General features: G+C 41.2%; 1 protein-coding gene across 1 annotated transcript in view; it reads left to right on the plus strand.

Annotated features, from left to right (window-relative positions):
• me1 (malic enzyme 1, NADP(+)-dependent, cytosolic) overlaps positions 1-25,578 on the plus strand; it is a 75,791-nt gene that overhangs the window by 17,824 nt on the left and 32,389 nt on the right. The window contains exons 2-3 of the mRNA XM_083900995.1: positions 8,643-8,776; positions 12,249-12,398. Coding sequence (XP_083757121.1) covers positions 8,643-8,776; positions 12,249-12,398 — 284 coding nt within the window. The remainder of the gene's footprint in view (positions 1-8,642; positions 8,777-12,248; positions 12,399-25,578) is intronic.

The following is a 25,578-nucleotide window of genomic DNA, read 5'->3' on the forward strand; positions in this document are numbered from 1 at the left end:
TTGGGTACATCTACTGCAGCAGGTTTAAAGCAGGCTCACGGTTCTTCTTTTGTACTTCTAGTATTAATAAAGCTTAGCGTGTAATACGTAGTGTATGTGTGTGTTTATAAACAGGTGACTCAGTCTTTCCTCCAGCTGTTGGCCAGAGTCTCCCTCCAGTGCTGGTCACTGCCAAAGAAACCAGTGAACTCATCAGGAGGCTTCCTGTGATAGCGAGTTTCTAATTTGGTTTCTGCTGACTCTGTATTTATTCTTCTCCTGCATTAAGTTTGCTTAATAGGCTCATTCTCCCTGTCTGGGGCACATATTGTAGTCAGGGTCAAGTACCAAGTTGTTTACGTCAGTATGTCTGAGACCTCAAGGCATGAACATTCCTAAATGCTACGTTTAAATCCCTGTCATATTGTTGACTTCTTTTCCTTGCATGGATGCCATAGTTTCTTTTTCGCTGATTGCACCAATCCATACAAGTAAAGTGAAAAGCTCTTGTGTGCTGCACCTCTAACTGCAACTATGGGTGCAGGTTTCACTGTGGTAGAACATGTGGCGGTACTGTAATAGTGGGGTAGAATAGATGGTGCTCATGGCAGTGTTTATGGGAACCACCTCTGCTCCCTGTTTGGTCAGCTGCAGAGAGGTTGCTGGTCTGAGGAACTCTGACATCACCTCCAGAAGTGAATCCAGATACAGTGGAGCATGGTGCAACAACACTGTGGAGGCGAACTCAACCGCCTCGAAAACTCTCTCACGGAGTCGAGCAAATTTCCGTCCCCCTGCAGTTTCAGTTCGGGTTTATTCAAAGTCAACTTTTGTATTGGCAGCCATTGTTGAAACGCTCCTTTGTGCTGCCAGTACAAAAGTTTCCCACTCTCTGGCCTCCAAGTCGTAGTAATATCATTCATGGTAGAAGGAAGCAGGGAAACCAGCATCTATGGTTGCATCTTTTCATGGGATTCAGGCTGGCAAAAATATAATAAACTATTCATACATGTCCTGGGCTAAATGCATGTTTTCCTTCAGTGCAGTGGTTCATTTAATTCGGTGGTGTTTCCCCACTGATCGTTTTGTTGACCAACACTGTTCATTCTGGCGACTTCTTAGAGCATGACATAATGGCGACATAATGACTTCAGGTTTTGAAACGTAACATTTTGGTCTTTTTTTTGGTGATTTGGGACCGGGACTAATTGCAAAGTGATGACTTGTGACTTGATGACTTGTCGCTGAAATGTGTGTGGCTCGCGCAATCCTTTTGCTTTAAAGGGGTAAGGTTTTTTTTTTTTAAACCGGGATGTTATGTGATACTTATGCATGCATTAATTATCCTATCAGACAACCCTTTCTTATGGCACTAAATCCCCCTGATGTATTTCTGTAAGCACAAGAAGCTGTGTTGCAGAACAGAATAGATGTTGCGGTCAAAAATTATCAAAGAGCGATGGCAAACCACTGAAATTATCCAAAATATAGCACACAGTTAAATATCTATATATATTTTTCACTTGGAACTTCTTTCCTGGGGTTTCCCATTCCGGTTATCTCATCACCTCTGTTTTTAACACACTGATTCATCCTCAGGACCTCATACACCCCCACTCAAATCTTTTTCAGCTGTCCTTTTAGAAGCTTTATTTTAACCTCTTATATATTTGGTATTTATATCCTTTAAATGTGACTGATGTGGTTTATCTGTTGTAATTTAATGTGTTACAGCCCATTTTTTCCCCATCTCTTCACAGTCCTTGAACTCTTTGTATTAAATACTGATCTGAATCAGTACGTCATATAGAAAAAACCCTTATAAAATAAACTGTGGCGGCACAAATGCAGAGTGAATGCAAGGCAGAAGAATGAGAAGAGGCAAGGTTAAGATGGCTATCATTAGACATCACTTTCAGCAAGTGGTTTTTACTGATAAACGAGTCATACAAGAGAGCCGTCTCTTGTAGCGCCCTCAGCTCTCATCGCTGAAAAGAAAGCCCTGTCTCTCCCAGACAGCATTGAATAGAAAAGTGCTCTGTGACCACACACATCTCTACCAGGCCCGTATCACGGTGCCAAACATTTGAGCCCGGTCCCTGTTGAAGGCCCGTGGGCTTTTGTCTCCTTGTCTGATCTGCAACTGTGGATGAGAGTGGCTCAATGGGGTAAGGCCTTGCTGTCGTGTTAGGCTTAGGCCTCTCTCAATAGAGGATGTTTCTCCCAGACCAGAGGGCACTTCCATTGAATCTGCAGCTCAGTGAACACAAGGGAAAAGAGGATGGGAGGAGCAAGCTGACATCCAACTGTTTGAGAATTTCTTTTTCTGGGGGAATTGGGATTTTTGTATTGTTTGGCCATAAGCAGAATTCCCCTCCTCCTTCTCCCACTTTGTCTTATCTCCCCAAATCTCACAAGCGCTGATGTATTTTATGCAGAATTGCATAATTTTCAACTCTTCCCACAGAGTGGAACAGGCTTTGGATGATTTAAAATGTTTTTGGGTTAAGGTTTTCATGGTCAGCACATTGGCAAACATTTCTAAGCCAGTTATTTAGTCTCACACTGAGTCACAAAACTTAATTTCTGCTACATATAAAAAGAAAAAAAATAGTGGTAAAGGAAGAGGTTATTTCATATATTTCCACTGTGAGGACATTCTAAGTTTTATTGTAATCGTATTTATGTGTAGGGCCCACAGTTGGTGTAGTGGTTAGCACTCTTGCCTTTGCAGCAAGAAGACCCGGGTTCCTGGGTTTGAGCCCCGTTTGGAACAACTTTGGAACAAGGGCCTTTCTGCAAGGAGTTTGCATGTTCTCCCTGTGTGTGCGTGGGTTTTCTCCAGGTTCTCCGGCTTCCTCCCACAGTCCAAAAACATGCGATATGGGGATTAGGTGAATTGGTCACTCTAAATTGACCATAGGTGTGAGTGAATGGTTGTTTGTCTCTATATGTGGCCCTGCGACGGACTGGCGAACTGTCTAGGGTGTACCCCGCCTATCGCCCAATGTCAGCTGACATAGGCACAGCACCCCCCACGACCCTCTGGTGGAGGATAAAGTGGTAGATAATGGATGGATGGATAGTCTTTATGTGTACACCTTGAAATAGGATATTATGAAGATGTTGTCATGTTTTCCTTTCTGGTTGCATTCAAATGTGCTGCACACCACATTGGAAACAGCTGATAAAACTAAACAATGTTGAAATGGATACATATATTTTTAATGGTTAAAATAGATAAAAAGGACAGAGACAACTAACAAAGGAGGAGTTATTGGTTTTCTCCTTTCAGTCTTTAACAATAGGAGGTCAGTCAGAATAACCCAATAAAGATCACAGTTGAATTATATTGAAATTAGCATCAGAAGACTCACATTATGCGATGTATCTACTCCGACCATCAAAGTGTGTGAGAATAGTGCCTGAACCATGTTCAGATAAGAGAGCCACTCCTTCATTGGCATGAAGGCATTTAAACACTCTCCTGATAACTGTAATGAAGGGAGTGGTTGTGCTGTTAGCCTCCATTGTTAGACACAGCCCTGTTTGGTTGTGGCAGCGGCAGAAAAAAATTAAAAGGCTGAGGCTGCACAATGTTTAACTTTCAAAATCTTTTTCGCTGCAAAGTTGCAACGAACCCACTCTTTGAACTCCCTGAGGAAGGCATTTTTATCGGTTTCAAAAAGGGCTCGTTCATCTCTCTTGTTTGTCCCTTTGGTGAACTAATAAGCTGTTTCCTCCCCGCTGGCTGTTTCGGGGGTGGGCATGGCATCACTCCGAGGTTATGGGGTGGCACTGCCCAGTGGGCAGATTACAGGTTTGGTTTGTGACCGCGGCTTCTGGAACATGCAGCTGCGGCTATCTCATGTGTTGGCACAGGGTGCGGGCACGTCAGATGTGGTCAGGGACATGTGGAAGCTTTCGAGGGTTTATTCTGCCCTGCCCCGCTTTGAGCTGAGGGAGAATGCCAGCGATACAGCAGTCAAATGTTTAAAAACCTGCATTCAGACAAACAAACATAGGGGTGGTTTGTGTGTATACACGAGTCTCTATTTGTGTGTGTGCGCATGCTTTTTTTGGAACTTTTTTTTGCTTTGGATGAGCTCTGAGGATGTGTATACATTTGTAATTGATCCATCTCAGAATGATACATTTGCATTGGCTCATTTATGTCCATACTTCACACTGTGAACCAGCGTTAGACACGGACATTCTCACTGGAAACGTGGCTGCCGGCCGGCAGGGACACAAGACATAAACTGAAGTGGTTTCTCGAAAATGAAGTCTGTAAAGAGTTTACATACCAACATTTTTGACTTTGGTGTGGGAGAGTTAGCGCCTTACAAACTGAAGTTTGTAAACCGCTCAACCTCCCACTCAAGAGTCCATGGAGAAAATCATTGTTTTTAGCTTGCGGTGACTCAGGAGTTTGCTGATCTACTGCTGCCATGTTTTGTAGGTTTGTCACGTCCAAATGAAGGAGTTTAAACACCCAAAGTAACAAAATAACATTTAAACGTACTGATGTGAGCCATGATGTAAAACTGCTTATTTTCTCTATAGACTTGGTGTTGGGAGTGAGTGGTTTTATAAAGCCTCACATATTTCAGTTTTCTCTCAGAAAAAGCTGTCTAAGCGGTGTAAAACAGCTCTAAACATATTCTTAGGTTTTGTAAGGTGAGCCTTTACTTACTTGGCTAAAATTCTTTTTTTTTCTTGTGCTCCCACTGACAGTCATGTTTTCAGGGACAGCGAATGTCTCATGCTGGTTCTCTGTGATTTTGTCAGTACCTCAAACAACCGCATTTAAAAAAACCTGAAGTATCAAAAAATGAAAACAAAATCAATAATTTCCACAGCAATAAGATGACAACTTCCCCTTCACAGTCATATTTACATTGGCTAATGTTGACACAGTGTTGTTCCTGGATGTCTGTGAAGGTCAACTGTGTAGAATGAAGTCCAGTTGACAGTTCTGTTTACATGCTGAGAACAAAGAGGCGTTGAGAGGACAATTATCGGGTCAAAAGTTAAAGAGATGAGTGAAAGTGACATAGGCAGTTCCCATGCTTTGCTCTGAAAAGCGTACACTGCTCTTCTTTCTTGACATGAAGCCTCACCCTGTGTCCAACTCTGACACCAATCAGCCCGGTCTTCAATCATGAAATTATCCCAACAATCATGGTTCCCCGCTTCTGTTCGAGGAGGCTGCCTGTGCCTTTTTTGGGAATGTTAATTGGTAATTTTGGTCCCAGTGGCATGATGGTATCTATTACACATGTGACACTGGCCGCCTTTGAGGACCTTATAGAACTGTGAGGGTGATTGTGCTTAATAAGGCATGGTACAATTTCATTGGTCCTTTAATTCATATTTGACTGACTGAGAAATAATCTCATTCTTACATGTTTCCCCTGCTGTTTTTCCATGTTTCAGGATTTTGTTTGTGAATTTTGTCAAGAATGACTTTACCCCCGCACAAGAAAGTGCCACAAAGTGCCACTTTGAGCGTATCTCGGCTAATGAAAGAGCAGTTTGAGGAATGGATCTCTTTTTACAGCCTCCCATTAAGCTTAGTTTGCCTCGTGTATTTTAAGACTTTTCTCCATATATTCCTCATGGTCAGCTGTGGCAGACAGCGGAGCAGAGCAGTGTGCGCCGAGCACACATGGAGCCTGAAGTGAACAGCTGGCTCTCTGAAAAATAGAAAAATCTTTTTTGATAATTGAGGAAGGTTGTAATTCTGAGCTGCTTCTGCTTATTTGAGGTCCGTTAAGTACAGACTTCATCAGGCCTCGGCAAACGGGAGACGAACTGGGCCCATATACTTCAGTGTCTGAAATAACTGATGGCCTTTTTGCATTCATACTATAGATAATTTAGATCGAAACATGATCTAAACATCTAGTAAGGATTTATCATTGCATGACAGATTACAGTTTCTTTTTCCTTAAAGAAAATGTCAGTTTTTTTATCCTCTTTCCCTCAAAAGTTGTTGCAATAATAAGCCAAAAATAAGTTAATGTAATTTAAGTCTTTTAAGAATTTGGAAGTGTGTCTGTGGTGGGCAGCGATGGCTCGTCTGACGTCAAACCCAACACTTTTTATTCCCCAGTGCCTGATTCTGTGCCATGTGCTTTTCTTCTTCCTCCTCCTGCTGCGACTTGGGTGATCAAGCACGGTTTTTACAACCTTAGGCGTGTTTTAACACAGACAGACACACAGAAAGTGCTGGTGGCTTGGAAAGGCTCGAGGTTTGCATGGTGACGGGGCCAAGCATCCATGGATTGGATCCAAAACAGAGACGGTGATAGTGCAGCTCTCACACTCAGGCAGTAACAGTAGCTGGCATTTTGAGGCTGAGGTTTAACCAAGTTGCTGGTCTTTCATAGATGGAAAAGGGATTAAAGATGTCCACTATATCATGCATGACTTGTAGAGAATAGTAGAAAACGCTGTTTCTCATTTTAAATATGGACTCAGTCCTGGCTTTGGGTTCTTTGGGGACACATTTTCTTTACTTTTTAAATGCATCTGAAGCATAGTAGCCGAGTCACATTTATATTTACATGGATACAATCAAGCCTGAGTGGAATAAACGTGCTTCATGTAAACATGGCGTTTCGAATGCTCTTGTTTGCCACATGAATGGCAGTTAACCATGAAGATGTCAGGATACTGCAGGTCTGGAATAACGTCCACTCTGGCTGTTTCCAAACTCGTGAAAAAAAAGCACGCTGAGGCATTACAAGTATCATATTTTGTAAAATTTTGCGATACATCATGGTCGTTTTCTATCTAAACATAAAACACAACTCCAGATTGTAGGGCAGAAAATTAAATGTGCTTCGATTGATGTAAATGTCTTCCTGTCCTCTCCCTCTGTTTATCAAAAGTAGGAGCAGTATAGTTTGCTGAGCCTGTGGAGAGCAGGAGAAACGATCTGAAGAAGGTTCAAAAATGGACCATCACAGACTCTTAGAAATAAAAGTGCTTAGTAGAACCATATAATGTTCTTGTCAATGTTCAATGGCTTGTCCTCACAGGAGAACCCTTTTTGGTTCCAGGTGGAACCTTTAACCCTTAGTGTTACCAAGAACCCTTTTAAAACCCTTTATTCAGGAAAGGGGTTTTAAAGGGTTCTCTGGATCAAAATGGTGTTACTGGAACCATTAGTCTTACCAAGAACCTTTCTTCGGGAAAGGGTTTTTCAGAAGCAAATGGTTCCAGATAGAACCTCAGCCCTCGTAGAAGAACACTTTTTGAACCCTTATTTCTAAGAGTGCAGATGCGATAGAGGACGGTAATCAAATGTATCGTGCAAATCGAGGGGAAGGGCAGAGGTAGAATTTCTGAGGGTGAGCAGCGACAGCAGTATTTGTTTACAATACAGGGGGAAGTCAAGCTTCTTCTTTTACTATTTCCACGCATATCTCACTTTCTTTAGTGACATCATTCTCAACTTGGTGGAAAAACCTCACAGGTCAGAGGTCAGAGCTTTTGCGTTTAAAACCTTGACATTGAAACTTGTGTGTTTTTAGCGTTCCCATTCAGAGGTCAAGGGTGAGGCAGATAAAAGCCAAAGTAAAGGACAAAAGTGAAGCTGGCCTTGGTGTGTGTGTGTGCTTGAAGATGTGGGATAGTGGCAAACGCAGACATCACACTCGCGTGTGAGCTAACGGCGGCCTCTCTGAACACAGTGTGACAGAGCGTAAGCTCCTCTGAGAGCAAACACCCCGACAGATCAGACGCATTTGACCGACTTTTCCCTCATCATTCAGGAATGTTCGAGCAGAAACTATTGATGAATACTTTCCATAATATTCCCGTGTTCAGCGTGCAGCCCGAGATGTAAAAGTATGTAAATAGAATGAGAGCTGCAATTACCACGATTGGAATAGCTTTCCGCATGTGTGCACTTTTAAATTGCAGTTTTTATTTAAGACAGATTAGCGTTTCCTACATCTCCTCTTGGACTGGAGTATTATTAGCAGCATTGATTTATAATAACACAAGCATGGATGATGCTGAACCGCTATTTCCTTAGTGTTATTTAGGGTCATACTTAACGTTTTCATGGAGAACTGCTTCTCATTTCCGCTTGCCAGTGCAATACGGTTGAAAAAGGGTCTGTGTGAAGTTTAACGTTCCATGCATGCATACGTGATCTCATGTACCAGTCCAGTTTTGGAGATTACCCACCAGGAAATAGCCCTCATATTCTTTGAACACTTACTAAATCATGTATGGGACATCCTCATTTAATCTCAAGCAAGTTTTCATGGTTACTATCTTCTTCATTGTCTCTAGTTTTAAAAAGGTTGTCAATTATGGAAATACAAAGATGGGATATTCCTGTTTTAATTCCTATGCTTTTTGTAAGAAAATTTAATTCACACCAAAATGTTAAACAGGGGCTGTTTCACAGAAGTTACAAAACTTATTGATGACTGATCCCAAGCGATCACAACCTGTTTTTCTGGGTCTTCAAACACTCTACAGCACTAAAATCCACTGTTCAGGCTCATCCCTGCTTGTTTAACACCTACTGAAGTCATCTATGGCTAAAGTGCCCCTGAGCAAGACATTTGCCACTTGTTCTCTTCTCTGTCTGTGTTCGGATGGTGGAGGTTAATGAGTGTTTGTCTGTGTGTTTTTAGGGCATGGCTTTCTCCCTGGAGGAGCGTGTCCAGCTGGGGATCCATGGCCTGCTGCCTCCCTGCTTCATCAGTCAGGACGTCCAGCTGCTGCGAGTGCTCAAGAACTACGACATGAGGAGAGACGACTTGGACAGGTAAGACGAGCACAGGATATCTTTCCAGCGGCGCTGTTACAACTTACTGTGATTATCAGAGTCGAATTTTGGCAGATTTCCCCCCACAGGGTTCCCCTGCCCACGTGCACATTGAGACATTTAACATCTGGAAGCTGTCAAAACACGAGAGGCAGATTCGTGATCAGCCCTTTGAGTGCTGCAGCTATCGTCAAACACCATATATTTTACTGAACAAATCTCCACACTGTTCTCTTCTTTTTTTTCCCCCTACATCTCCGTCGACTCCCAGTGCGCCTTCATCTGCGTTGGAGTGTTTTTATAACCTCCACCACGACCAAATGAAAACTTCAGTTCAGTTATACACGCCTCATTAGACTTTTAGGAGTTGTAGCTCTTAGTATTATATAAGAAGTGGACCACATGCTAAAATTTCAGTCTGGCTTTTGATGTAGAACTGAAGTCATATCCTGGTTTAATGTTTTGAAATATTTGCTGAGGGCCTGATATTATCTGTGAAATTGCCTCTCTCTCGGGCCGAGCGTCTCCGTCAGCTGTCACTCCTGATGTCAGGGATGAGTGAGTGTGAGACAGGATTTAGGGTCAAGTTGTATTTGACTTCTTCGTAATGGCCACATCGTTTTTCCACCATAGCAACATGACAGCATCAACATTTAACAAACAGTCATTATGAGCTTGTCATTGCTATTCCCATGCCCTATCAATGTCAGTGACAATCAGTCACTGTGGTCACAGTGTGTTCCAGCTTTGGTCCAGTGGATTAAGGGCTGCTCTTTGCCTGCTGCTCATATAATGTGCTGTGTTTACATACAGACTGCTCCCTAACTCTTAATTCTTCTTTGGTATTTACTGTTGGATGCTGTCATTGATTTTTTTTATGACCATTACTCCAAACTTCCCATTCTGTTGTAATCACTTATCTGGACTCCCACGTTTTTTTATCTTACAGTGGAATGTAAGGGCTGGGTTGAATTGTTCTGACAAATTTGGGAACAACACTTGGTTGTATGATGTGTGATGATGGAGTGGGTTAAATACCTACTATGACTGTGTCAACAACTGTCAACAGAGGAAATGGATGTTAAATGGCTTTGCCAATGAAAATAGCACAGCGTATAATAATACGATACGGGTAACCTCTAAGACAGCAGTAATAAGCCTGAAAGGAGGCTGACAGAGCAGAGCTGGTTGATCGCTCATGTAACAATGATAGATTATGTCTGACTCACTCATTAGGTTGACTTTAAAGGACTTCAAAGCAGGCTGTGCATTATAAATATCCCCATTTCCTGAATGTGGGTCATGTTCATGCTTTTAAGGCTAAGAGTAGAGAAACAAATCTTCATGAATGCGTACCAGCTTCAAGTCTACAGCACAAAGACAAACAACAGCAGTGACTCTAATAATAAAGTGCTGAATTAAGGCCTACTGTAGCTGACGGAAATCAAGTCTTATCTCTGTTATGTCTTTAGCTTTTTTAAAGATGCAGTATGCTGGACAGTTTCCCACAGAACTAATTTGGTTTTCATGTGTGCATGTTCTCACGTGCAACAGAGCCCGTGTGACAGGTACGCTGACCAGGTGGTGCAAGAGGGAAATTCTAATTCTTATAGTCTAAGTCTAATTATTTTTCTGGAAAAACCATTAAAATCTTCACTGAGTTATAATTTTAAGAAGAAAAGTTTCAACATTCTTACATCTAAGATGCAGGCATCGGCATTTTCGCTTGAAAAATGGTATGTGAATTATTTCATTTCCATATAACAGAAGACGGAGAGGGTGCCCCATGATTGACTGGATTTATAGAAATATGCACATGTTTCTTACATATTTTATGGGAAAGAAACTGAACTTGTGTTATTTGTGAATAACTTGTTAATGTTATAGGGAAAGAATGTGGTCTGGTTTACTTTAGCAACCACGGTCCTTTCTTCACCTTAACAAAAGTTCTTCTGTTAACTTTATTCAAGCACCAACAAAAAAACCAAAAAAACCCCTGCAATTTTACCATGGTTTTCAAACACAATTCGTGGATTTTCTCAGTTCAAGCGGTTTGCTCATTTGTCATGGAAATGGCATAGATCTCATTCCATGACCTATCTCCATGGCAACTCACCAAACTTTGATTGCCAATGAGCTGAACCAGTTGAAAGCTCAGGAAAAGGCACAAATGAGCTTTCATACAAAATATAATGCATTGCGAATAATTGATATGGAAATATTCGGCAGAATTACACACAGCACAGGATACTGAAACTTTTCACATGTATAATTAGATGTGACTTTGTTTGCTTTAACAATATGAAAACTGTTTTCTTCAGGAGCAGCTGTCACCGACATGTATTATGCAACTGCTGTGGATCAACCTTCAGCAGAGAGTGTGTGCTGGTGTAGCCTCTCAACAAGAGGCACCTTGTATTCATGGCTATATGGAAACTTAAAGCGGAACTAGACCGGAAGTTCCTATTATCGCTGTTTTTTTTGGTGTGTATCTGCGTCATTACCTGGTTTATGAAGCCTGACGGTTCGAAACAAACAGTTCAGCCATTGCTGAGAACGTTGTGTTTTATTGTAATCTCGGGGCTCAACGAGATCACTGAAAATCCCGTACTAGTTACGTAAGCAGCGGTTCTCCTGAACAACCGATTGTCCTGCTCCGGGCGGTAGTCCGGGCACATCCGGTTGCGTACATTGAACCACAGAAGAAGAATAACGTCCGTTGTGGAGGTGTTTCACGAGCAACAGTGTCTTCTGACTCTGGGTCTGACTCCGGTTTAAAGTCATAAAGGGACTGCGGCGGGGAGTCGTGACGAAGCTATTTTTAAACACTGTTAAAACAATGTTTTGATAATGAGTAGCAATGCATCCACCGCTCCAGAGAGGGAGCTGCGCTTCTGAGAGCTGACGTGATAGATTACGTCTCTTCCAGATACCTGGCCAATCACAACACAGGTGGGAAGGCTCTACGCTGGCTGGCCAATCACAACACACTCTGTCTTCTCGGGCGAGATTTATGGCTGAAATAGCGCGACTGACAAGCGCTTCGAAAAGGACAGATTTCAATCGGCTCGTTTACATCAACTAGGAGGATTTTGACCATAAAAACAACTTAATATATGTAAGTAGACCTCCATAACTCACATATATTATGTGCAACAGGACCACTCTATGTGACCTTTAACTGATTAGGAGAGGAGCCCTTTCTGCCATGCGCTGCTTAGTTCGGGTCATATACAAACCTCCATCACAATCTGTAATCAGATCATTTATTTTTATTTTATGTATTTTTCCGATCATCATATAAGGACACGTAAATTTAAAAAACCAAGTGCCTCCCACTTATTGTAAACATGCTGGTAAAACAGTTTTTAACATCTGACTTTAATAAACCCCTCCTCGGTTCAGCAAGTACAAGTGTCTGAGATGGTAAAGATTAACATGCCTTCCTCCTTGCTCCTGCTGTCATTACCAGATATGTGTTCCTGATGGGGCTGCAGGATCGCAGTGAGAAGCTCTTCTATCGGGTGCTAATGTCAGACATCGAGAGGTTCATGCCCATCATTTACACCCCGACGGTCGGCTTGGCTTGCCAGCAATACGGCCTTATATTCAGGCGACCAAGGTGAGTCAACTCATATAATATAATAACATTCCCGAGCAAATGATTTTACATCCCTTTTATAAGTGCTGTGAACACAAAGCGAGTGATACTGTTTTTTCATGCTGTTCCCACACAGTCTTCCCTTACTCAGTCATTCAATGTTTTTATGATATTGGCTGTTTGGTTGTTTTGTTGCAGCACTTTACTACTGATGAGTGTGTGTCTGTCTCTACGCCAGGCTGCCTGTTCTCATACTAGTGATGAGAACTTCCCGTTCACATTTAGTATGTACCACAGTCACCTCAAATACACACCAATCCAAGAGCACAGTTAAGGGGCTTCTCACATTTAAACCAAGCCAAAGTGATTACAATGGAAAATACAACTAAAGATGTCAAGGATTGCACATTTCTAATACATGCTGTGTTTAATTACTTGCCAGAATGTTCACATCAAGACCATGAAGGGCAAATACAAAAACCCCAAAGTTGTTTTGACACTGACAGCCGACCACATTTACATGTATTTCATTCATCCGTCAGAGAAGCAGTTGATCGGCTTGTTGCCTTAAAGGTACAATATGTAGTATTTATGGGTTTATATAACCCAAAATCCACTTTTTTATACATATTATGTGCTCCTGCATTGTCTAGTCGCTGTATAATAGTTTTTGTTTCATTTTCGTAGTGTTTCAAAAAGTCATGTTAAATAACCGCGGTTGCATTGCCACTGTTAGCAGCGAGACGCCATGTTTCTACCGGAGCCTGTAAGGACAAATGCAAGAGAACAAAACAAGCGTCTCTTTACTTGTAGCGGAAGTCCCGCCTCCTCTCTCTCCGCTTCGTCTGCTACGGCCGCGGTAGCTCGCCCTCTCCCTCGCCTCACGAACCTCATCTGCTGACACGGAGAAAGACGACGAGGACGACATTTGACCAGCTGCGGATACCGTAGCTCTCAGGGAAGGGAGGGGGTGAGCAGAGGAGCAGGTCTTTGTTGTAAATTTCAGCCTCTCCTCTAGATGGCACTATAGACTACTTATTTCCCCTTTAACATTTCTGTTTCTTCAAGAGGAGAAGAAATGTTCTAAATATTTTGTATTATTTCACCTGCAGCTTCACTAATTGGTTAAAGCCATGTTGATCTACAAGCATGAAACCTGAAACTGTTGAACAAAAGTGCTGTGTTCTGTTTTGAAACTCGTCTGTGATGCTATAAAATCTGAAGTGAATCTGTGGCAGAATGTACAACTGGTGTTTGGTTGGTTGGTTGGTTGGTTGGTTGGCAGGCAGTGACTTCCATGCATTTGGAGAAACAAAGCATGATCCCTAACCTTAACCATAACCAGTTAATAGCCCTAACATTAAACTAAGAACAACTCAAATCTTAGTTCTAAACTATTCCTCAGAAATGAGGCTCTGCCTTATTAGGACCAGGTTTTTGTCTCCATGAAGACTACTGTAACTGACAGAAAAAAAGTCCTAAAGAGGTACACACACACACACACACACACACACACACACACACACACACACACACACACACACACACACACACACACACACACACACACACACACACACACACACACACACACACACACACACACACGCACGCACACACGCACGCACAGTGTCTGTTTTCCCTCACATAGATTCATCAGGTTCAAGTTTCTCACTATCTAACAGGAACACTCCCAAAGACTTCTACTAATAAATGCTGAGATGATAAAGCTTTTACTCCCACTACTGCATACAGGGCCATGTTCTGTTTTTCTTGGACCTGCCCTCCTTGAATTTACAGTGACCCAGGTATAGTGGCGAGTTTTGTTTTTGTTTTTGTCAAATAAAACGCATTTGAGTCAGGCCACAGTTGGTATTAGTTCGTCTCGGGCACCAAAGTTCAATTACTGATGTGAGCTATAATCAGCGACTCCTTTAAGCAGCTAAAAGGTCAGATCAAATTCTCCTCTACACACCACCAAACAGGTTATTTTGATATGTTCATAAGAGGTTTACAGATGTGTATCGGAATCACCATGGATGTCCTTGATAACCTCTAAAACTCACGTTTTCCACGTTCTATCCGAACAGTTTTACCATAAATTATTACCCTGGGTACATTTATAAAATGTTTTCCCATGCACAAAGCTTTGCTTCCCAACAACTCTCTGTTTCCCCTTCCCTGCACAACTGCATGGAAAGTATTCTTAGCATGCTTTCCCGCCTCTGACACCAAGCTGGCTGGAGGAGTCATTTTATACACTCCTTCAGTCTCTCAGCACAGTGGGCCTGTGCTGGCTGCCAGAATCCCCAGGGCTGGAGTTGCGCCCGTATGAAATGTGCATCAGAGGGTCAGTTAGCAGAGTCACTAGGGACAAAGCAGTTTGTCTCTGACAAATTTGGGTTTTCATCCAGGCTGTTTCTCTATGTTAAGCGTGTCTGGGAAGACAAAAGGGACCGAGATTGTGATAGATATGAGTCTACTGGGTTTGTCTCGTTTGAGCTATGCTAATGGTCTTACTTTTGTGGTGGCAATGTTGGTGAGGACTGAATTTCAGCAAGAATAGACATTGTTGCAATTCAATTTCCAAACATAAATTGCTTGCAGAATAGATTTTATAGGGCAATATCTCAACAACTGTTGAAAAGCCATGAAACAGAATAAACACAGACAGTGGAATCCTCAGCGTGTTGGTGACCTCCAAAGCAGGTCACAGTTTTTAGTTATCCAGTGATAAACTCAGCCTATCAGATCAAAAAAAATCTACTTTTAGTTTATTGCCAAAAACCACACTGTGTGCTTGTTACACATACCGATATGCTGAAGGATTGTTTGTTAGTCCCTGCCAAATCTTAGTTTACAACAGCACTCCTGCCAAAATGCAAGCACAGCTGGCTTTTGAAGGCAATCAAAGATAGCGCTCTGATTGGTCTATTACAATCAAAACACACCTGTGATTGTTAGTGCTTTCAGACAGACACAGTTCTGGTTCTGTCTCGGAACCTCTGTGCTTTCTGGCGAACCAGCATACATCCACACCAGTGTAAGAGCAACCAACGTGGGAGTAGGTTACTCCGCGTTACTCAGTCGGATTCCTCTACTTCCCGCTTGTCTTCACAACTCAGAATATGACACGCCCATTGATGATGTCACAGTTTGCAAGGAAGAACCAACTTTTCAGGTTCTGAACCCAATTTTTTTTTTTTATCAGTTTGATCACCGGCCCGTTCAAAATTAGGTACAGAAACTGACACGGAGACCTGCCGGTGTGAAAGGGCTATATGAGTCCAAGAACAATCCTTCTGTGGCTGGTGAAATGACATTTTCTTGTGGGGAAAGTGGATTTATACACACCTAACCATCCATCCATCCATCCATCCATCCATCCATCCATCCATCCATCCATCCATCCATCCATCCATCCATCCATCCATCCATCCATTATCTATCGCTTTATCCTCGACCCAGAGGGTCGCGGGGTTGCTGTGCCTATCTGAGCTGACATAGGGTGATAGGCAGGGTACACCCTGGAGAGTTTGCCAGTCCATCGCAAGGCCACACACCTAACCATAATTGGTAAAATAGAGTATAGTCTTATGTAACATTTGCAAACATATCCAATATATCTGTTTTATGTTATGTTATATGTTACTCTATAAGTTATCTTATATTAATATATTATATATTATATCTCCTAGATCCTGCCTCACAGAACCTCTTATTTGGCTCTATTTTTTTGACAGCTTCTAATATTTTAGGATAAGACCATGTCTGAATTCTTTTCTGAATGTGTCTGGAATATAAAATATCACTTTTGTTTCCATCCACGTCTACTGCACCAGGTATTTTTCTCATTACCATGGTCTACAGATGCTTGTATTAGGTTACTGATGTCACTAAGCTTGTGTGAGCATGCGTGTCTTCCAGTGAGACCACCACAGCAGCAGATTAGGTCTCAAATCACTGGCTCTCAGGTATAAAGAAGTTCTGTGTGGAAGCAGTAGCCTTTTTTTTTGTCTTTCCCTGACTTGACCAGCTAATCTGACTTATGAAGTCAAAACACTCCAACACCGGGCTCTGTACCTGAGGCCGAAGGTCAAGCATCATTAAGTGTCAAAACATGTCTGGCTCAGTGATCTTTTGATGGGGCAGACGCAGGAAGGAGAGCCAGAGAAAGGAACACATTCACATCATCGAGAGATTAGTGGACAAGCTCACCCTTTAATGGTTTGTACTCTCGTGAGCAGAAAAAAATGTTTAAGTCTGTCTCCATCGCACACAATTTGTTTCTTTTTTCACCATAACTGTGGCTTGTGTACTTTGTTTGACAGCCCAAAGTGCTCAATTGTGATAAATGATAAAGAAAAAAATTATTATTGGGTGAAAATAATTAGGCTTAGTTCAGGCATGTCTCGTGTCACTGTGCGCTCTGTGGCTCACTGCTCAGGAGTGTTTAAATAAACTTGTAATGGTTCTTTTTAAAATAGGAGTCTGCCTGCTCACGGAGCTCTCAGGGTAAATGACATGAGCCAATCCATCTTGCTGATGGAGATAGATGATCACTTAAAACCCATGAATGGATTCCTGGTTGAGGGTCAAGGGTTAGTCACTCTGCTACAGCTGTTTGTAAGGAGCTGGAATGCATAAGACACACACATTCTTAAACTCCCTAGAGATCAGCCAGGGTGAAGACCAGATGCTTTCGTTTTCTTCCACCACTCCTATGTACACACTGTAGCTCCTACGGACTAAATGTAGACTATACCCATTTGATTTGAGCTGTCAATTACATGTTATAAATGGCTGTATTGAAAAAGTTCACTTTTCCCTGCACACTCCTCACATCCAAATCCCCCTCCCCCCGAAAAAAAGTATTTACACAACGTATAAGAGTAACAGTGCACAGCACATTTGCTTTTAAACTGTCACCAAATCTCATGAAGAACTTGACCTTTGGTTAGTTTGTGCACCATTTTTGACGTAATTGTGTAGCAGTATTACAGCGCCACATACAGGCCTGGCATATACACTACAGCATTTAGAGACGTTTTTGGGCGTTTCGTGATTATGAAGACATTTCTTGAAACGATGCCGTTGTCAACAGAAATCTTTTTAAGAATGAAAAAGAAAAAAGACTTGATAGGGAATGCTCTATTCCTGTGTGGATAAGGCCTGAGCCACATTGTCATTCATTGAGCATGAAGAACAACTACAGTGTAGTTTGATCAATAGTCCTATCTGCTTCTTTGCACAACTTTACATCATTACGGAGACTGCTCTCTAAAAAAACAAGCTCAGGGTTTGCCTGTGCAAGCAGCTTGTTATGAACTACTGATAACCGTTCATTGTGACAAGCAAAGTAGAAAGTGTGATGTCAAATGTAGAGCAATTAAGTTCTTCTCAAAGGAGGTTGTCTTAATTTTTACTCCAGCTAAACCCTTAAAAGACACAAACTCAGAGACTGAGAATAAATGTTTTTTTATTGCAACAATGACAAACATCTTGTATAATAAGAGAGACAGCAGTTATTGTCTGGGCAGAGCATCATCAGGCTGGGTTGTAGCGCTCTGGAACAGGGCTGGGCTTAAAGAAAAATCTGCAGAACCAAATTTGGATTGGCAGTGTTGCCGGAAAACATCTGATCCTCTGATTCTGGATCAAAAGAGCAATAAACAAGGAAAAGGTGAATGCCATTAGTCAACAGGAGAAGCAGATGTGGATTTCTAAAGCAAAGGGAAACGGAGCAACGAGGACGCAAGTTGGCACAAGGAACACAGCTTAAATGACACACCACACCTGTCAAGGCAGGGTATACTATACTGTTCATGCATACTGTAGGTGGAGCAGATGATGCAGCTGTGCAGGTGAGTTTGCAGGAGAAGAATGCAATAGCCACACCCAGCTAATCACACACACACACACACATAGAGGTGCTGGAATGATTTATTTTGATAGACCATAAATGAGAACAACCTACATAATAATAGGAAAATATAACTTGAGTCATACTAGACCACAAAGAATGTACTGTACATCGGTTTATGGACACAATGTGGGACATAGAAGCTGTATGTGACCATAATAAGCAGCATTATAACATCACAGTTTTATGCCAGACTGCTGATTCACAGTAATGTGCAGATGTTAAGAGCTATTTGACTCAGTATCCTCACAAGCCTTTTGTGTACAGCGATGAATGAGTCTTGAGATGTTGGTGCTTGAAGAACCCAGTGGGTGAGCTTCCTGAATGAAGGCATCAACTGAAGCTTCCTTGGCCTCCTCTGAAGTGACACATTCTGAATGAAGTGTTCCAACTCTGCAGATTAGAGAGCTGTGCTCTCCCGTCTCCTTTCAGGCCCACACACAGTGTTACACCGCATTTGTGTGAGAGGAAATCCTACGTTTGGATTGACGAGCATCCACAGCAAGCACAACCCTCGCCTTCTGGACCATTAATCAATGAATGATTATTGAAACCATGAATAAAAAGTAGCCGCTCATGCTACATCACTCGTGTCAAGAGAGAATTTGCTCCTGGTTATGACTGATTGCCTGACTTCTGCTGATGTATGTGTTTACCACGTTGGTAGACCACGAGAGAAGCTCAGAATAACTTTTGGTTGAATGAAAGTCAAGTAATGGAGAATTGGGGGGGAGAGACATGGTGACCTCATGAGGAACGTGGCAAACATTTGGGATTAATTCCACCCTGGACTTCCAAGACTTAGTGTAACAGTGTAGAGCGCACGTCTAAGGATGTTACTGAGCCAGTGAAAACAAAGACAATTTAGAGCAAGTAAGACTGGAATTGTAGTTTTCCTGCTATGTCCTTTAGTATAATAAATGCCCAACTTAAAACCACTGTAGTGTCACGATTTGCTATGTAAACATGGAAAGTAATCAAACAAAATGTGTTTTCAGTAATGGTCTGCTCATCTAAGACTTCCTGGATGAATTGCCTGTGACCTACAGTACGAGAGATCATTGCCCATTCAAATAGCCATAACTTTCCATGACTGAGAGTGGAGTGGAGCGGCATGCCCAGAGAGCAAGGTGGTTAGATTTGGCTTCTTCCTTTGTGTCTCTAAGAAACAGCCATGCAATCATTACAAATATATTTATTTAGGTTTTTGGTTGAGCTAAAGTCTGTCTGTCTAAAAGCCTGCCTGAAAGTCTCTGTTTCTATCTCACTCCTCCCTCTTGGATTTAGGCTTTTAGTCTAAATCCAGCCATGATTTGTAAACACACTTGCTGTCAAGTCCAGACTTCATCAGCTGACTTGGTGTCAGTTTTGAGTTGGAATTCTGCTGTGCTATAAGCAATGATGCATAAACTCAGATAGTAAGGCTAATAAAAGATCAGATAACTGATGCCCTTGGATGTCTTAGTCGCTTATGTGACCCTTGCCTTACAGGTCACAGAGGTCTGTCAGATCCCTTTGCCAGAGCTCATCCTCAGTATTTCATACTGACACACCCCATCTGAACATCTCTAATATTTCCCCGTATTTTTTTTTTTTTCTTAAGCTGCTGCATGATGCATTAATAAGACTCTCCATCCCAACCAAAAAACAAAATTACAGAGCGCTGTTCTTTTTGGATGCTTTCTATACACCGTCTCAACACTGCTGGTCAGATTTTGGCATGTCACGGTACCATTTTCCCAGCCCACACTGGAAAATAGGATGAGCCGATCATCCCATGAATCTTATCTGATGCCATGGGTGAATCGCACCCAGTGTAATTTGTAGTTGTAATAGAAAACTCTGAGGTGTCATAGCAACGTGCAGCAGAAAAGTCATTCAGCACATGTCCCACAGAGTAGATTAGATGTCCAATGGATTTAATGTGAATTTTACTGAAATGGGAACATTTGAGGAAAGAAATATAAAGTCTGAGATTTTTTTTTTTTTAAAAGCTTTAACTTTAAGTAGGAAAAGGTCGAAGAGGGAGGAAAATACAATGCATTATGGAATATTTATGTAGTTTTATTCCTCATATCTTCAGGATTAGTGCTGCATGTGGCCCAGTGATACACAAATTAAAATAAAACTACATAATGTATTGTTCGGGTGAAAAAGCAGATGTTTGAGTCGGCTTTATTGTGGGTAGGAGGGTTGCCAGTGCAGTAGTGAAGTAGTGACTTTTACGGACCAGTTGTGTATATATATACAATGATTTGTATGTATATACATGAGGTAACTGGAGTCACGCATGCTGTCCGAGGTCGCATTTTGGTTTTGTGTTGGCAGGTCTGTGGCCACAAACAGGATATTTTTAGCAATGGTGACTTCACTTATTTACCTGTTTTTCAGTTGGGCTTCACACACAACTACACAGAATAGAGTCTGGGAATCAGTGGTGCAGTGGTAACCGAAGATTAAAAAACAGTAACTTTGGACAAGCTATACTTGCCTGTAGCACCAGTTCCAAAATCCCTTCATACCCATATTTGAAAATAAACAAATAAAGGGGATTCCCCTCACACCCACACAAATATTTGTGCAAGAAAAATACATAAAAAACAAGTTAGCATGTGCATAATATGGTCAAGTGTGCTTACGTATAAACTAGTAACATAACACACGGAAAAGTGCCTCGCCCAGCGGTTGAGTCCAGCTTTGTGTCCCCCCTGGATTGTTTGGAAAGCTCAAAGCTAGAATCTCCCCAGATTCACAGTCCAGCCTTGTTGGCACCATTTCATCTTAAATCGTTGCAGTTTTCTTTACCTTGTGAGTCTGTGGTGTGAAACTCGCATTATCATTTGGATGGCTAAAAGTGCAACACCAACACATCTGATGTGCCTACAGTGATGATCTGACCTTTAGAATGTGGATTAGATGAAGATCAAAATCTGATACACTTTTTCTTTGAGGTGTGGTTCTTGGATGTTTTGACATTTTCTCATTGCAAGATTTGCCATGGCAGTGTGTGATTCATTTATTTATTGTTTTTTTTTGTTGTTGTTGCATTTCTGTATTAGATATTGATGTTTTCTTTTGGTTTTGAGTATTCGATTTAAGAAAATATGCAATTATAAATACGCTATGTGCATTATTTTGGAGGATGACCAACCATCAGCTTTAATCACATTGTGATGTATATTAATCATCAATTTCTTCACTTCTGCCATGTTAATCATGTTTATCCATTGAGGATGTCTTCTGCACACATCTAATATTTTCATTATCTAGATCTGTAGTAATTCATTATTCTACAGATTTTAGGTGCAGATGTTTAGTCAGATAGTGTACTGTTGCTCTCCTGTAACATTGTTGAGCTCATGATGGTCCCCTCTAAAAAAATCTTGATTTGGTTAAAAAACAAAAAGTGAGCCAATACAGAAATAATTCTCTTCGTGTGAACCATGAAAACTCTGAAACTGGGACAGTCTCGTGTTGACATGAGCGACTCCTCTGCTGATAAGACCTAAATCAACAAATCAAACATTAATCATTCGACGATGCAGCCATAAATCGGTCAACAATGTGAGAACTTTACTATCTTACTCGATAACAGCTACTCTGGATTGTATTTGTGGGTATAAAATGTCCCTCTGCTAGTTAAAACCCCAAAATGACATTTCCTTTTGTTTTGACAATCCGTGAGCTCTCAGCTCAGCTTTGGCTGCCAACCCTTGCAGTCCTATCATGCATCTGGCTGCAGGTCAGAAACTGACAATTTGAACATAATCCATCTGTAGTCAAAAGCTTTATGAGTCATGGCGTCAATCACAAGGCTTCATTATAAAGACTTTTCACAGCTGTAACGTACAGTGTATGTTATTTCAGAGTGGTAATAAGTTCGATTATAATACTGAAATTTGAGTTTTAGTGAAGAGTGTCAGGCTGTTTATTTATTATTTATTTGACTATTTTATTGGCCTGATTTTCCTGATGATTATATCAGAGAGCAGTGACTTTTCTCCTGAGTTTACACCCACTGGAACAAAGGAAGAGGAAGACAACAAACGAAACCTGAGAAAATGAATGATTCAGTCAAACTACAAATGTTAAAAACTGCTGCTATGAACAATATAGTAGTAAAAGTACCCTTTTTACATCAGTGGATGACATGGCTCTTTGATAGATGCATTGTAAAGGCATTAAATCACCCCCACAAATCTGTTGCATGGTTTGTTCCATCTGTAGATTTATAATGTCTGTGAATCTTCAAACATAAAAGTAGCCGGTTGAATAGAAGCCACACCATTGTTACGATAAGTTCACATTATATTGTGCATAAAGCATATTTTGGCAGACCGTTTAGCACTGTGAGATCAAATATTGTGATTTTATATTATGTGAAATATTTCAGTTATGTGGGATATAGTTCTGCACAGTATGTAGTTCATGAGTTTCTTTTTGCTGAACACATGAGCATGAGCAAACCTGCTGAAAGTGAGAAAAACAACACACATTTTATTTTTTTATTTTTCATGATTATTACAGATAATGTCACTGTGTAATGATTTTTCTTTTATGATGACACTGACGTATGAGGCGTTGACCCCACGTGACTTTCCTTCTCGACTTTCTTTAATCTGTTCCCATTGTATGAGACATGATCCTTCCCCTGGCATCCTGAACATTCACTTTGATTTAAGTGTCAGAGTTTCCTTGTTTGTGACTTGGAAAATGTGACTGTCGGGGCCAGCAGGGGGATTACTTGATAAAAGGGTACAGACACCATTTGCTTGCATGACATAATGGTCGAAGAACATCTGTTTACCATACACATCAGACAAATGGAGAACTTAATTTGTGAATTTGCAATGCTGTACCTTGTGAAATCACATCATCCTAAATTGAATGAATAATTGGTTACATTTATACCATGGCTTTAATCGTATCACTCCTCATAAACAAGATCCACGCTCAGTCCAGCTGGCAGAGTGGCATTCGAGATAATAACTTTCTAGGTCATGAAGTCTGTCAAACTGAATAAAAGAGAGATTATCTTTTATCATGTCCCATAAAAATAATTATCATGTCCCATAAAAATAATTATAATAAACAACATTTAAACAATACTAGTATTATAATTTCTTTCAACCCTGGTTTGTGTTGCATTGACTTTACCATATAACCTGTGGATGAATAGCTTTCAATACCAATATAACTGGACTGCCTGGGTGTGTAAATAAAGATGTATTTCCCCTCCCATCCTCAAGGGGGCACTGTGTGGTGAGAAAGCATTAGCATGAGCTCCCACCTTATAAATAGAGTACCAGAAGGCCCATTTCCTCTTCCTCTGTAAACCCATTCCAACTGGATTGTGTCTTCCATGCGAATAATTTGAGTAACCTTCAACGTAAGTACCTTTTTAATCCACAAATGGGATTATGGTATGGTGTGGTTAAACAAATATTTATAGATTAAAGGCAGAATATAGGATTGGTTGGGTCAAGTTATTGTAATGTACTTACTGGCAGTCATCATGCATTTTCAACCTCAACACCAAAACATTATACACATGTACAAGAGTTGATTAACTGCTGGTTTGTTCTTCCAGTTTAAACTTGAAATGGACTACAGTTGGTCCTGTGAGCCAGAGACTGAGCGCTTTCTTCCCCCAGCACCTTATAGGTGTCTGATTCTATTACTAATGGCTTTGTGACCCAACAAATGAAGGTCAGGCTTTTCCCAAAATGGCAATGCAAATTTGGCTGAACCCTGCATTGCATTGCAACCATTTTATGTCGGTGGCATCCAGTGGTGAATAGCTCTCCCCTCATTGGTCTCTTCCAAACATATTCTACAGTGGCCTTGGAGTGAACTATTGAGGAAGTTCTTCTATAAAGCCTGTATGTAGTTCATCCTTTGTGGGCTGAAGTAAAACAAAATGTGTTGGACCTACTCCAAAAGTCCAGATATAATGAAAACATATTGTATCCCATTTTTTCCAGTAGCTCACAAACTGATTTTAAAAAAATATTCTCTGAAAATTCACATTTTACCATTTATATGTATACCTTCATTCAGTGTCATATGCAAAATACAGCATCTACCATGAGTTATAATGTAACTTCTCTGTCTCCCCAACTTTGAATGCAATACCTTCATTCAATTTTCTGTAAATATTAAAATTAATATTATATGCTATAAATGATCAGTTGAGGGTGATTTTACTGTACTGTCCTCCATCATTGGAGAACTGTTTTGTTTTTCCTGTGAGAAAAATAATGATCTATTTCATATGATGCAATGTGATCTGATCTTGAGCGCTGTTGCTAACACAAAGCAGCATTAATGAATAAACATGCTCCAGCAACTCCTTCTTGGATAGTTCTTGCTCCAAGGCAAATACCAATAGCTTTTAAATGTGACTTTGCATCCCACACAAAACGTCACTGACGTGCCTCGGTCCGTGTGTGAGAATAAGAGTGAATGGAAAACCTAGTTGCACATCTCTGAATCTCATCTAATAGCCAGTGGGAGGGTTCATCAGGTCTGTGCCTCTGATTCCTTTAGCAGGGCCTTCTTTCTGGAATGGGCCTTTTCCTGCTGTGTGTTACCCATGAGTTATGCAAAGCTGGCTGAGGAAACACACTGGACTTTCACAGCAGTCGTCTGGACAGTTGAGTGCTTCTCCTTCACCCAGACGTCCACAGCAGAAGACGATCTTTGAAACCCCAGAAACTTCACACTGTCTGGCTGCTACTTTCATCACTCGCACGTTGATGGTTCATATATTCCGTGTTTTTTAATGTTTATCTTCAGTGTGTTACCAGAGGTGATGAAAGGCTCACCAGATTTACTAAACTGTTCATTTTGGCCTCGGAATCTCTAGAGTTTTCCCCTCTTCTCCAAGTCTGGAAAAGCTTCATAAGGGATGATTAGTTGTTGTGTGAATGCCCGGGCTGATTTCAGTGGGCTGCAGTGGAATGGGTCGGGGGTGGATATTGGTTTCCCGCTGCCAGGGACTGGAACTGGTCCTCTCTTGTATAAAGAGGGGGTGATTCAGGCAACATATTGAATATTTGTAATGTGATGGAATCCTGAGCTTGAACATACTGCAGAGGGTGGGAGGCAGAAGAAGAAGAGTGCATTGTCTTTGGAGTGTTGCACTGTATGGAGGAAAGAGGGTGTGAAGGAAAAGGAAAAAGAAGGGACTGGAAAGAGAGTTCCTGCCTGTCATGTTTCATTTCCGAGTGATGAGAGCAGTGTGTTAAACAAAAATGACTTGGTATTTTTCTCTTA

Source organism: Microchirus variegatus (genome assembly GCF_963457635.1).
Source record: "Microchirus variegatus genome assembly, chromosome: 1".
Taxonomy (NCBI): domain Eukaryota; kingdom Metazoa; phylum Chordata; class Actinopteri; order Pleuronectiformes; family Soleidae; genus Microchirus; species Microchirus variegatus.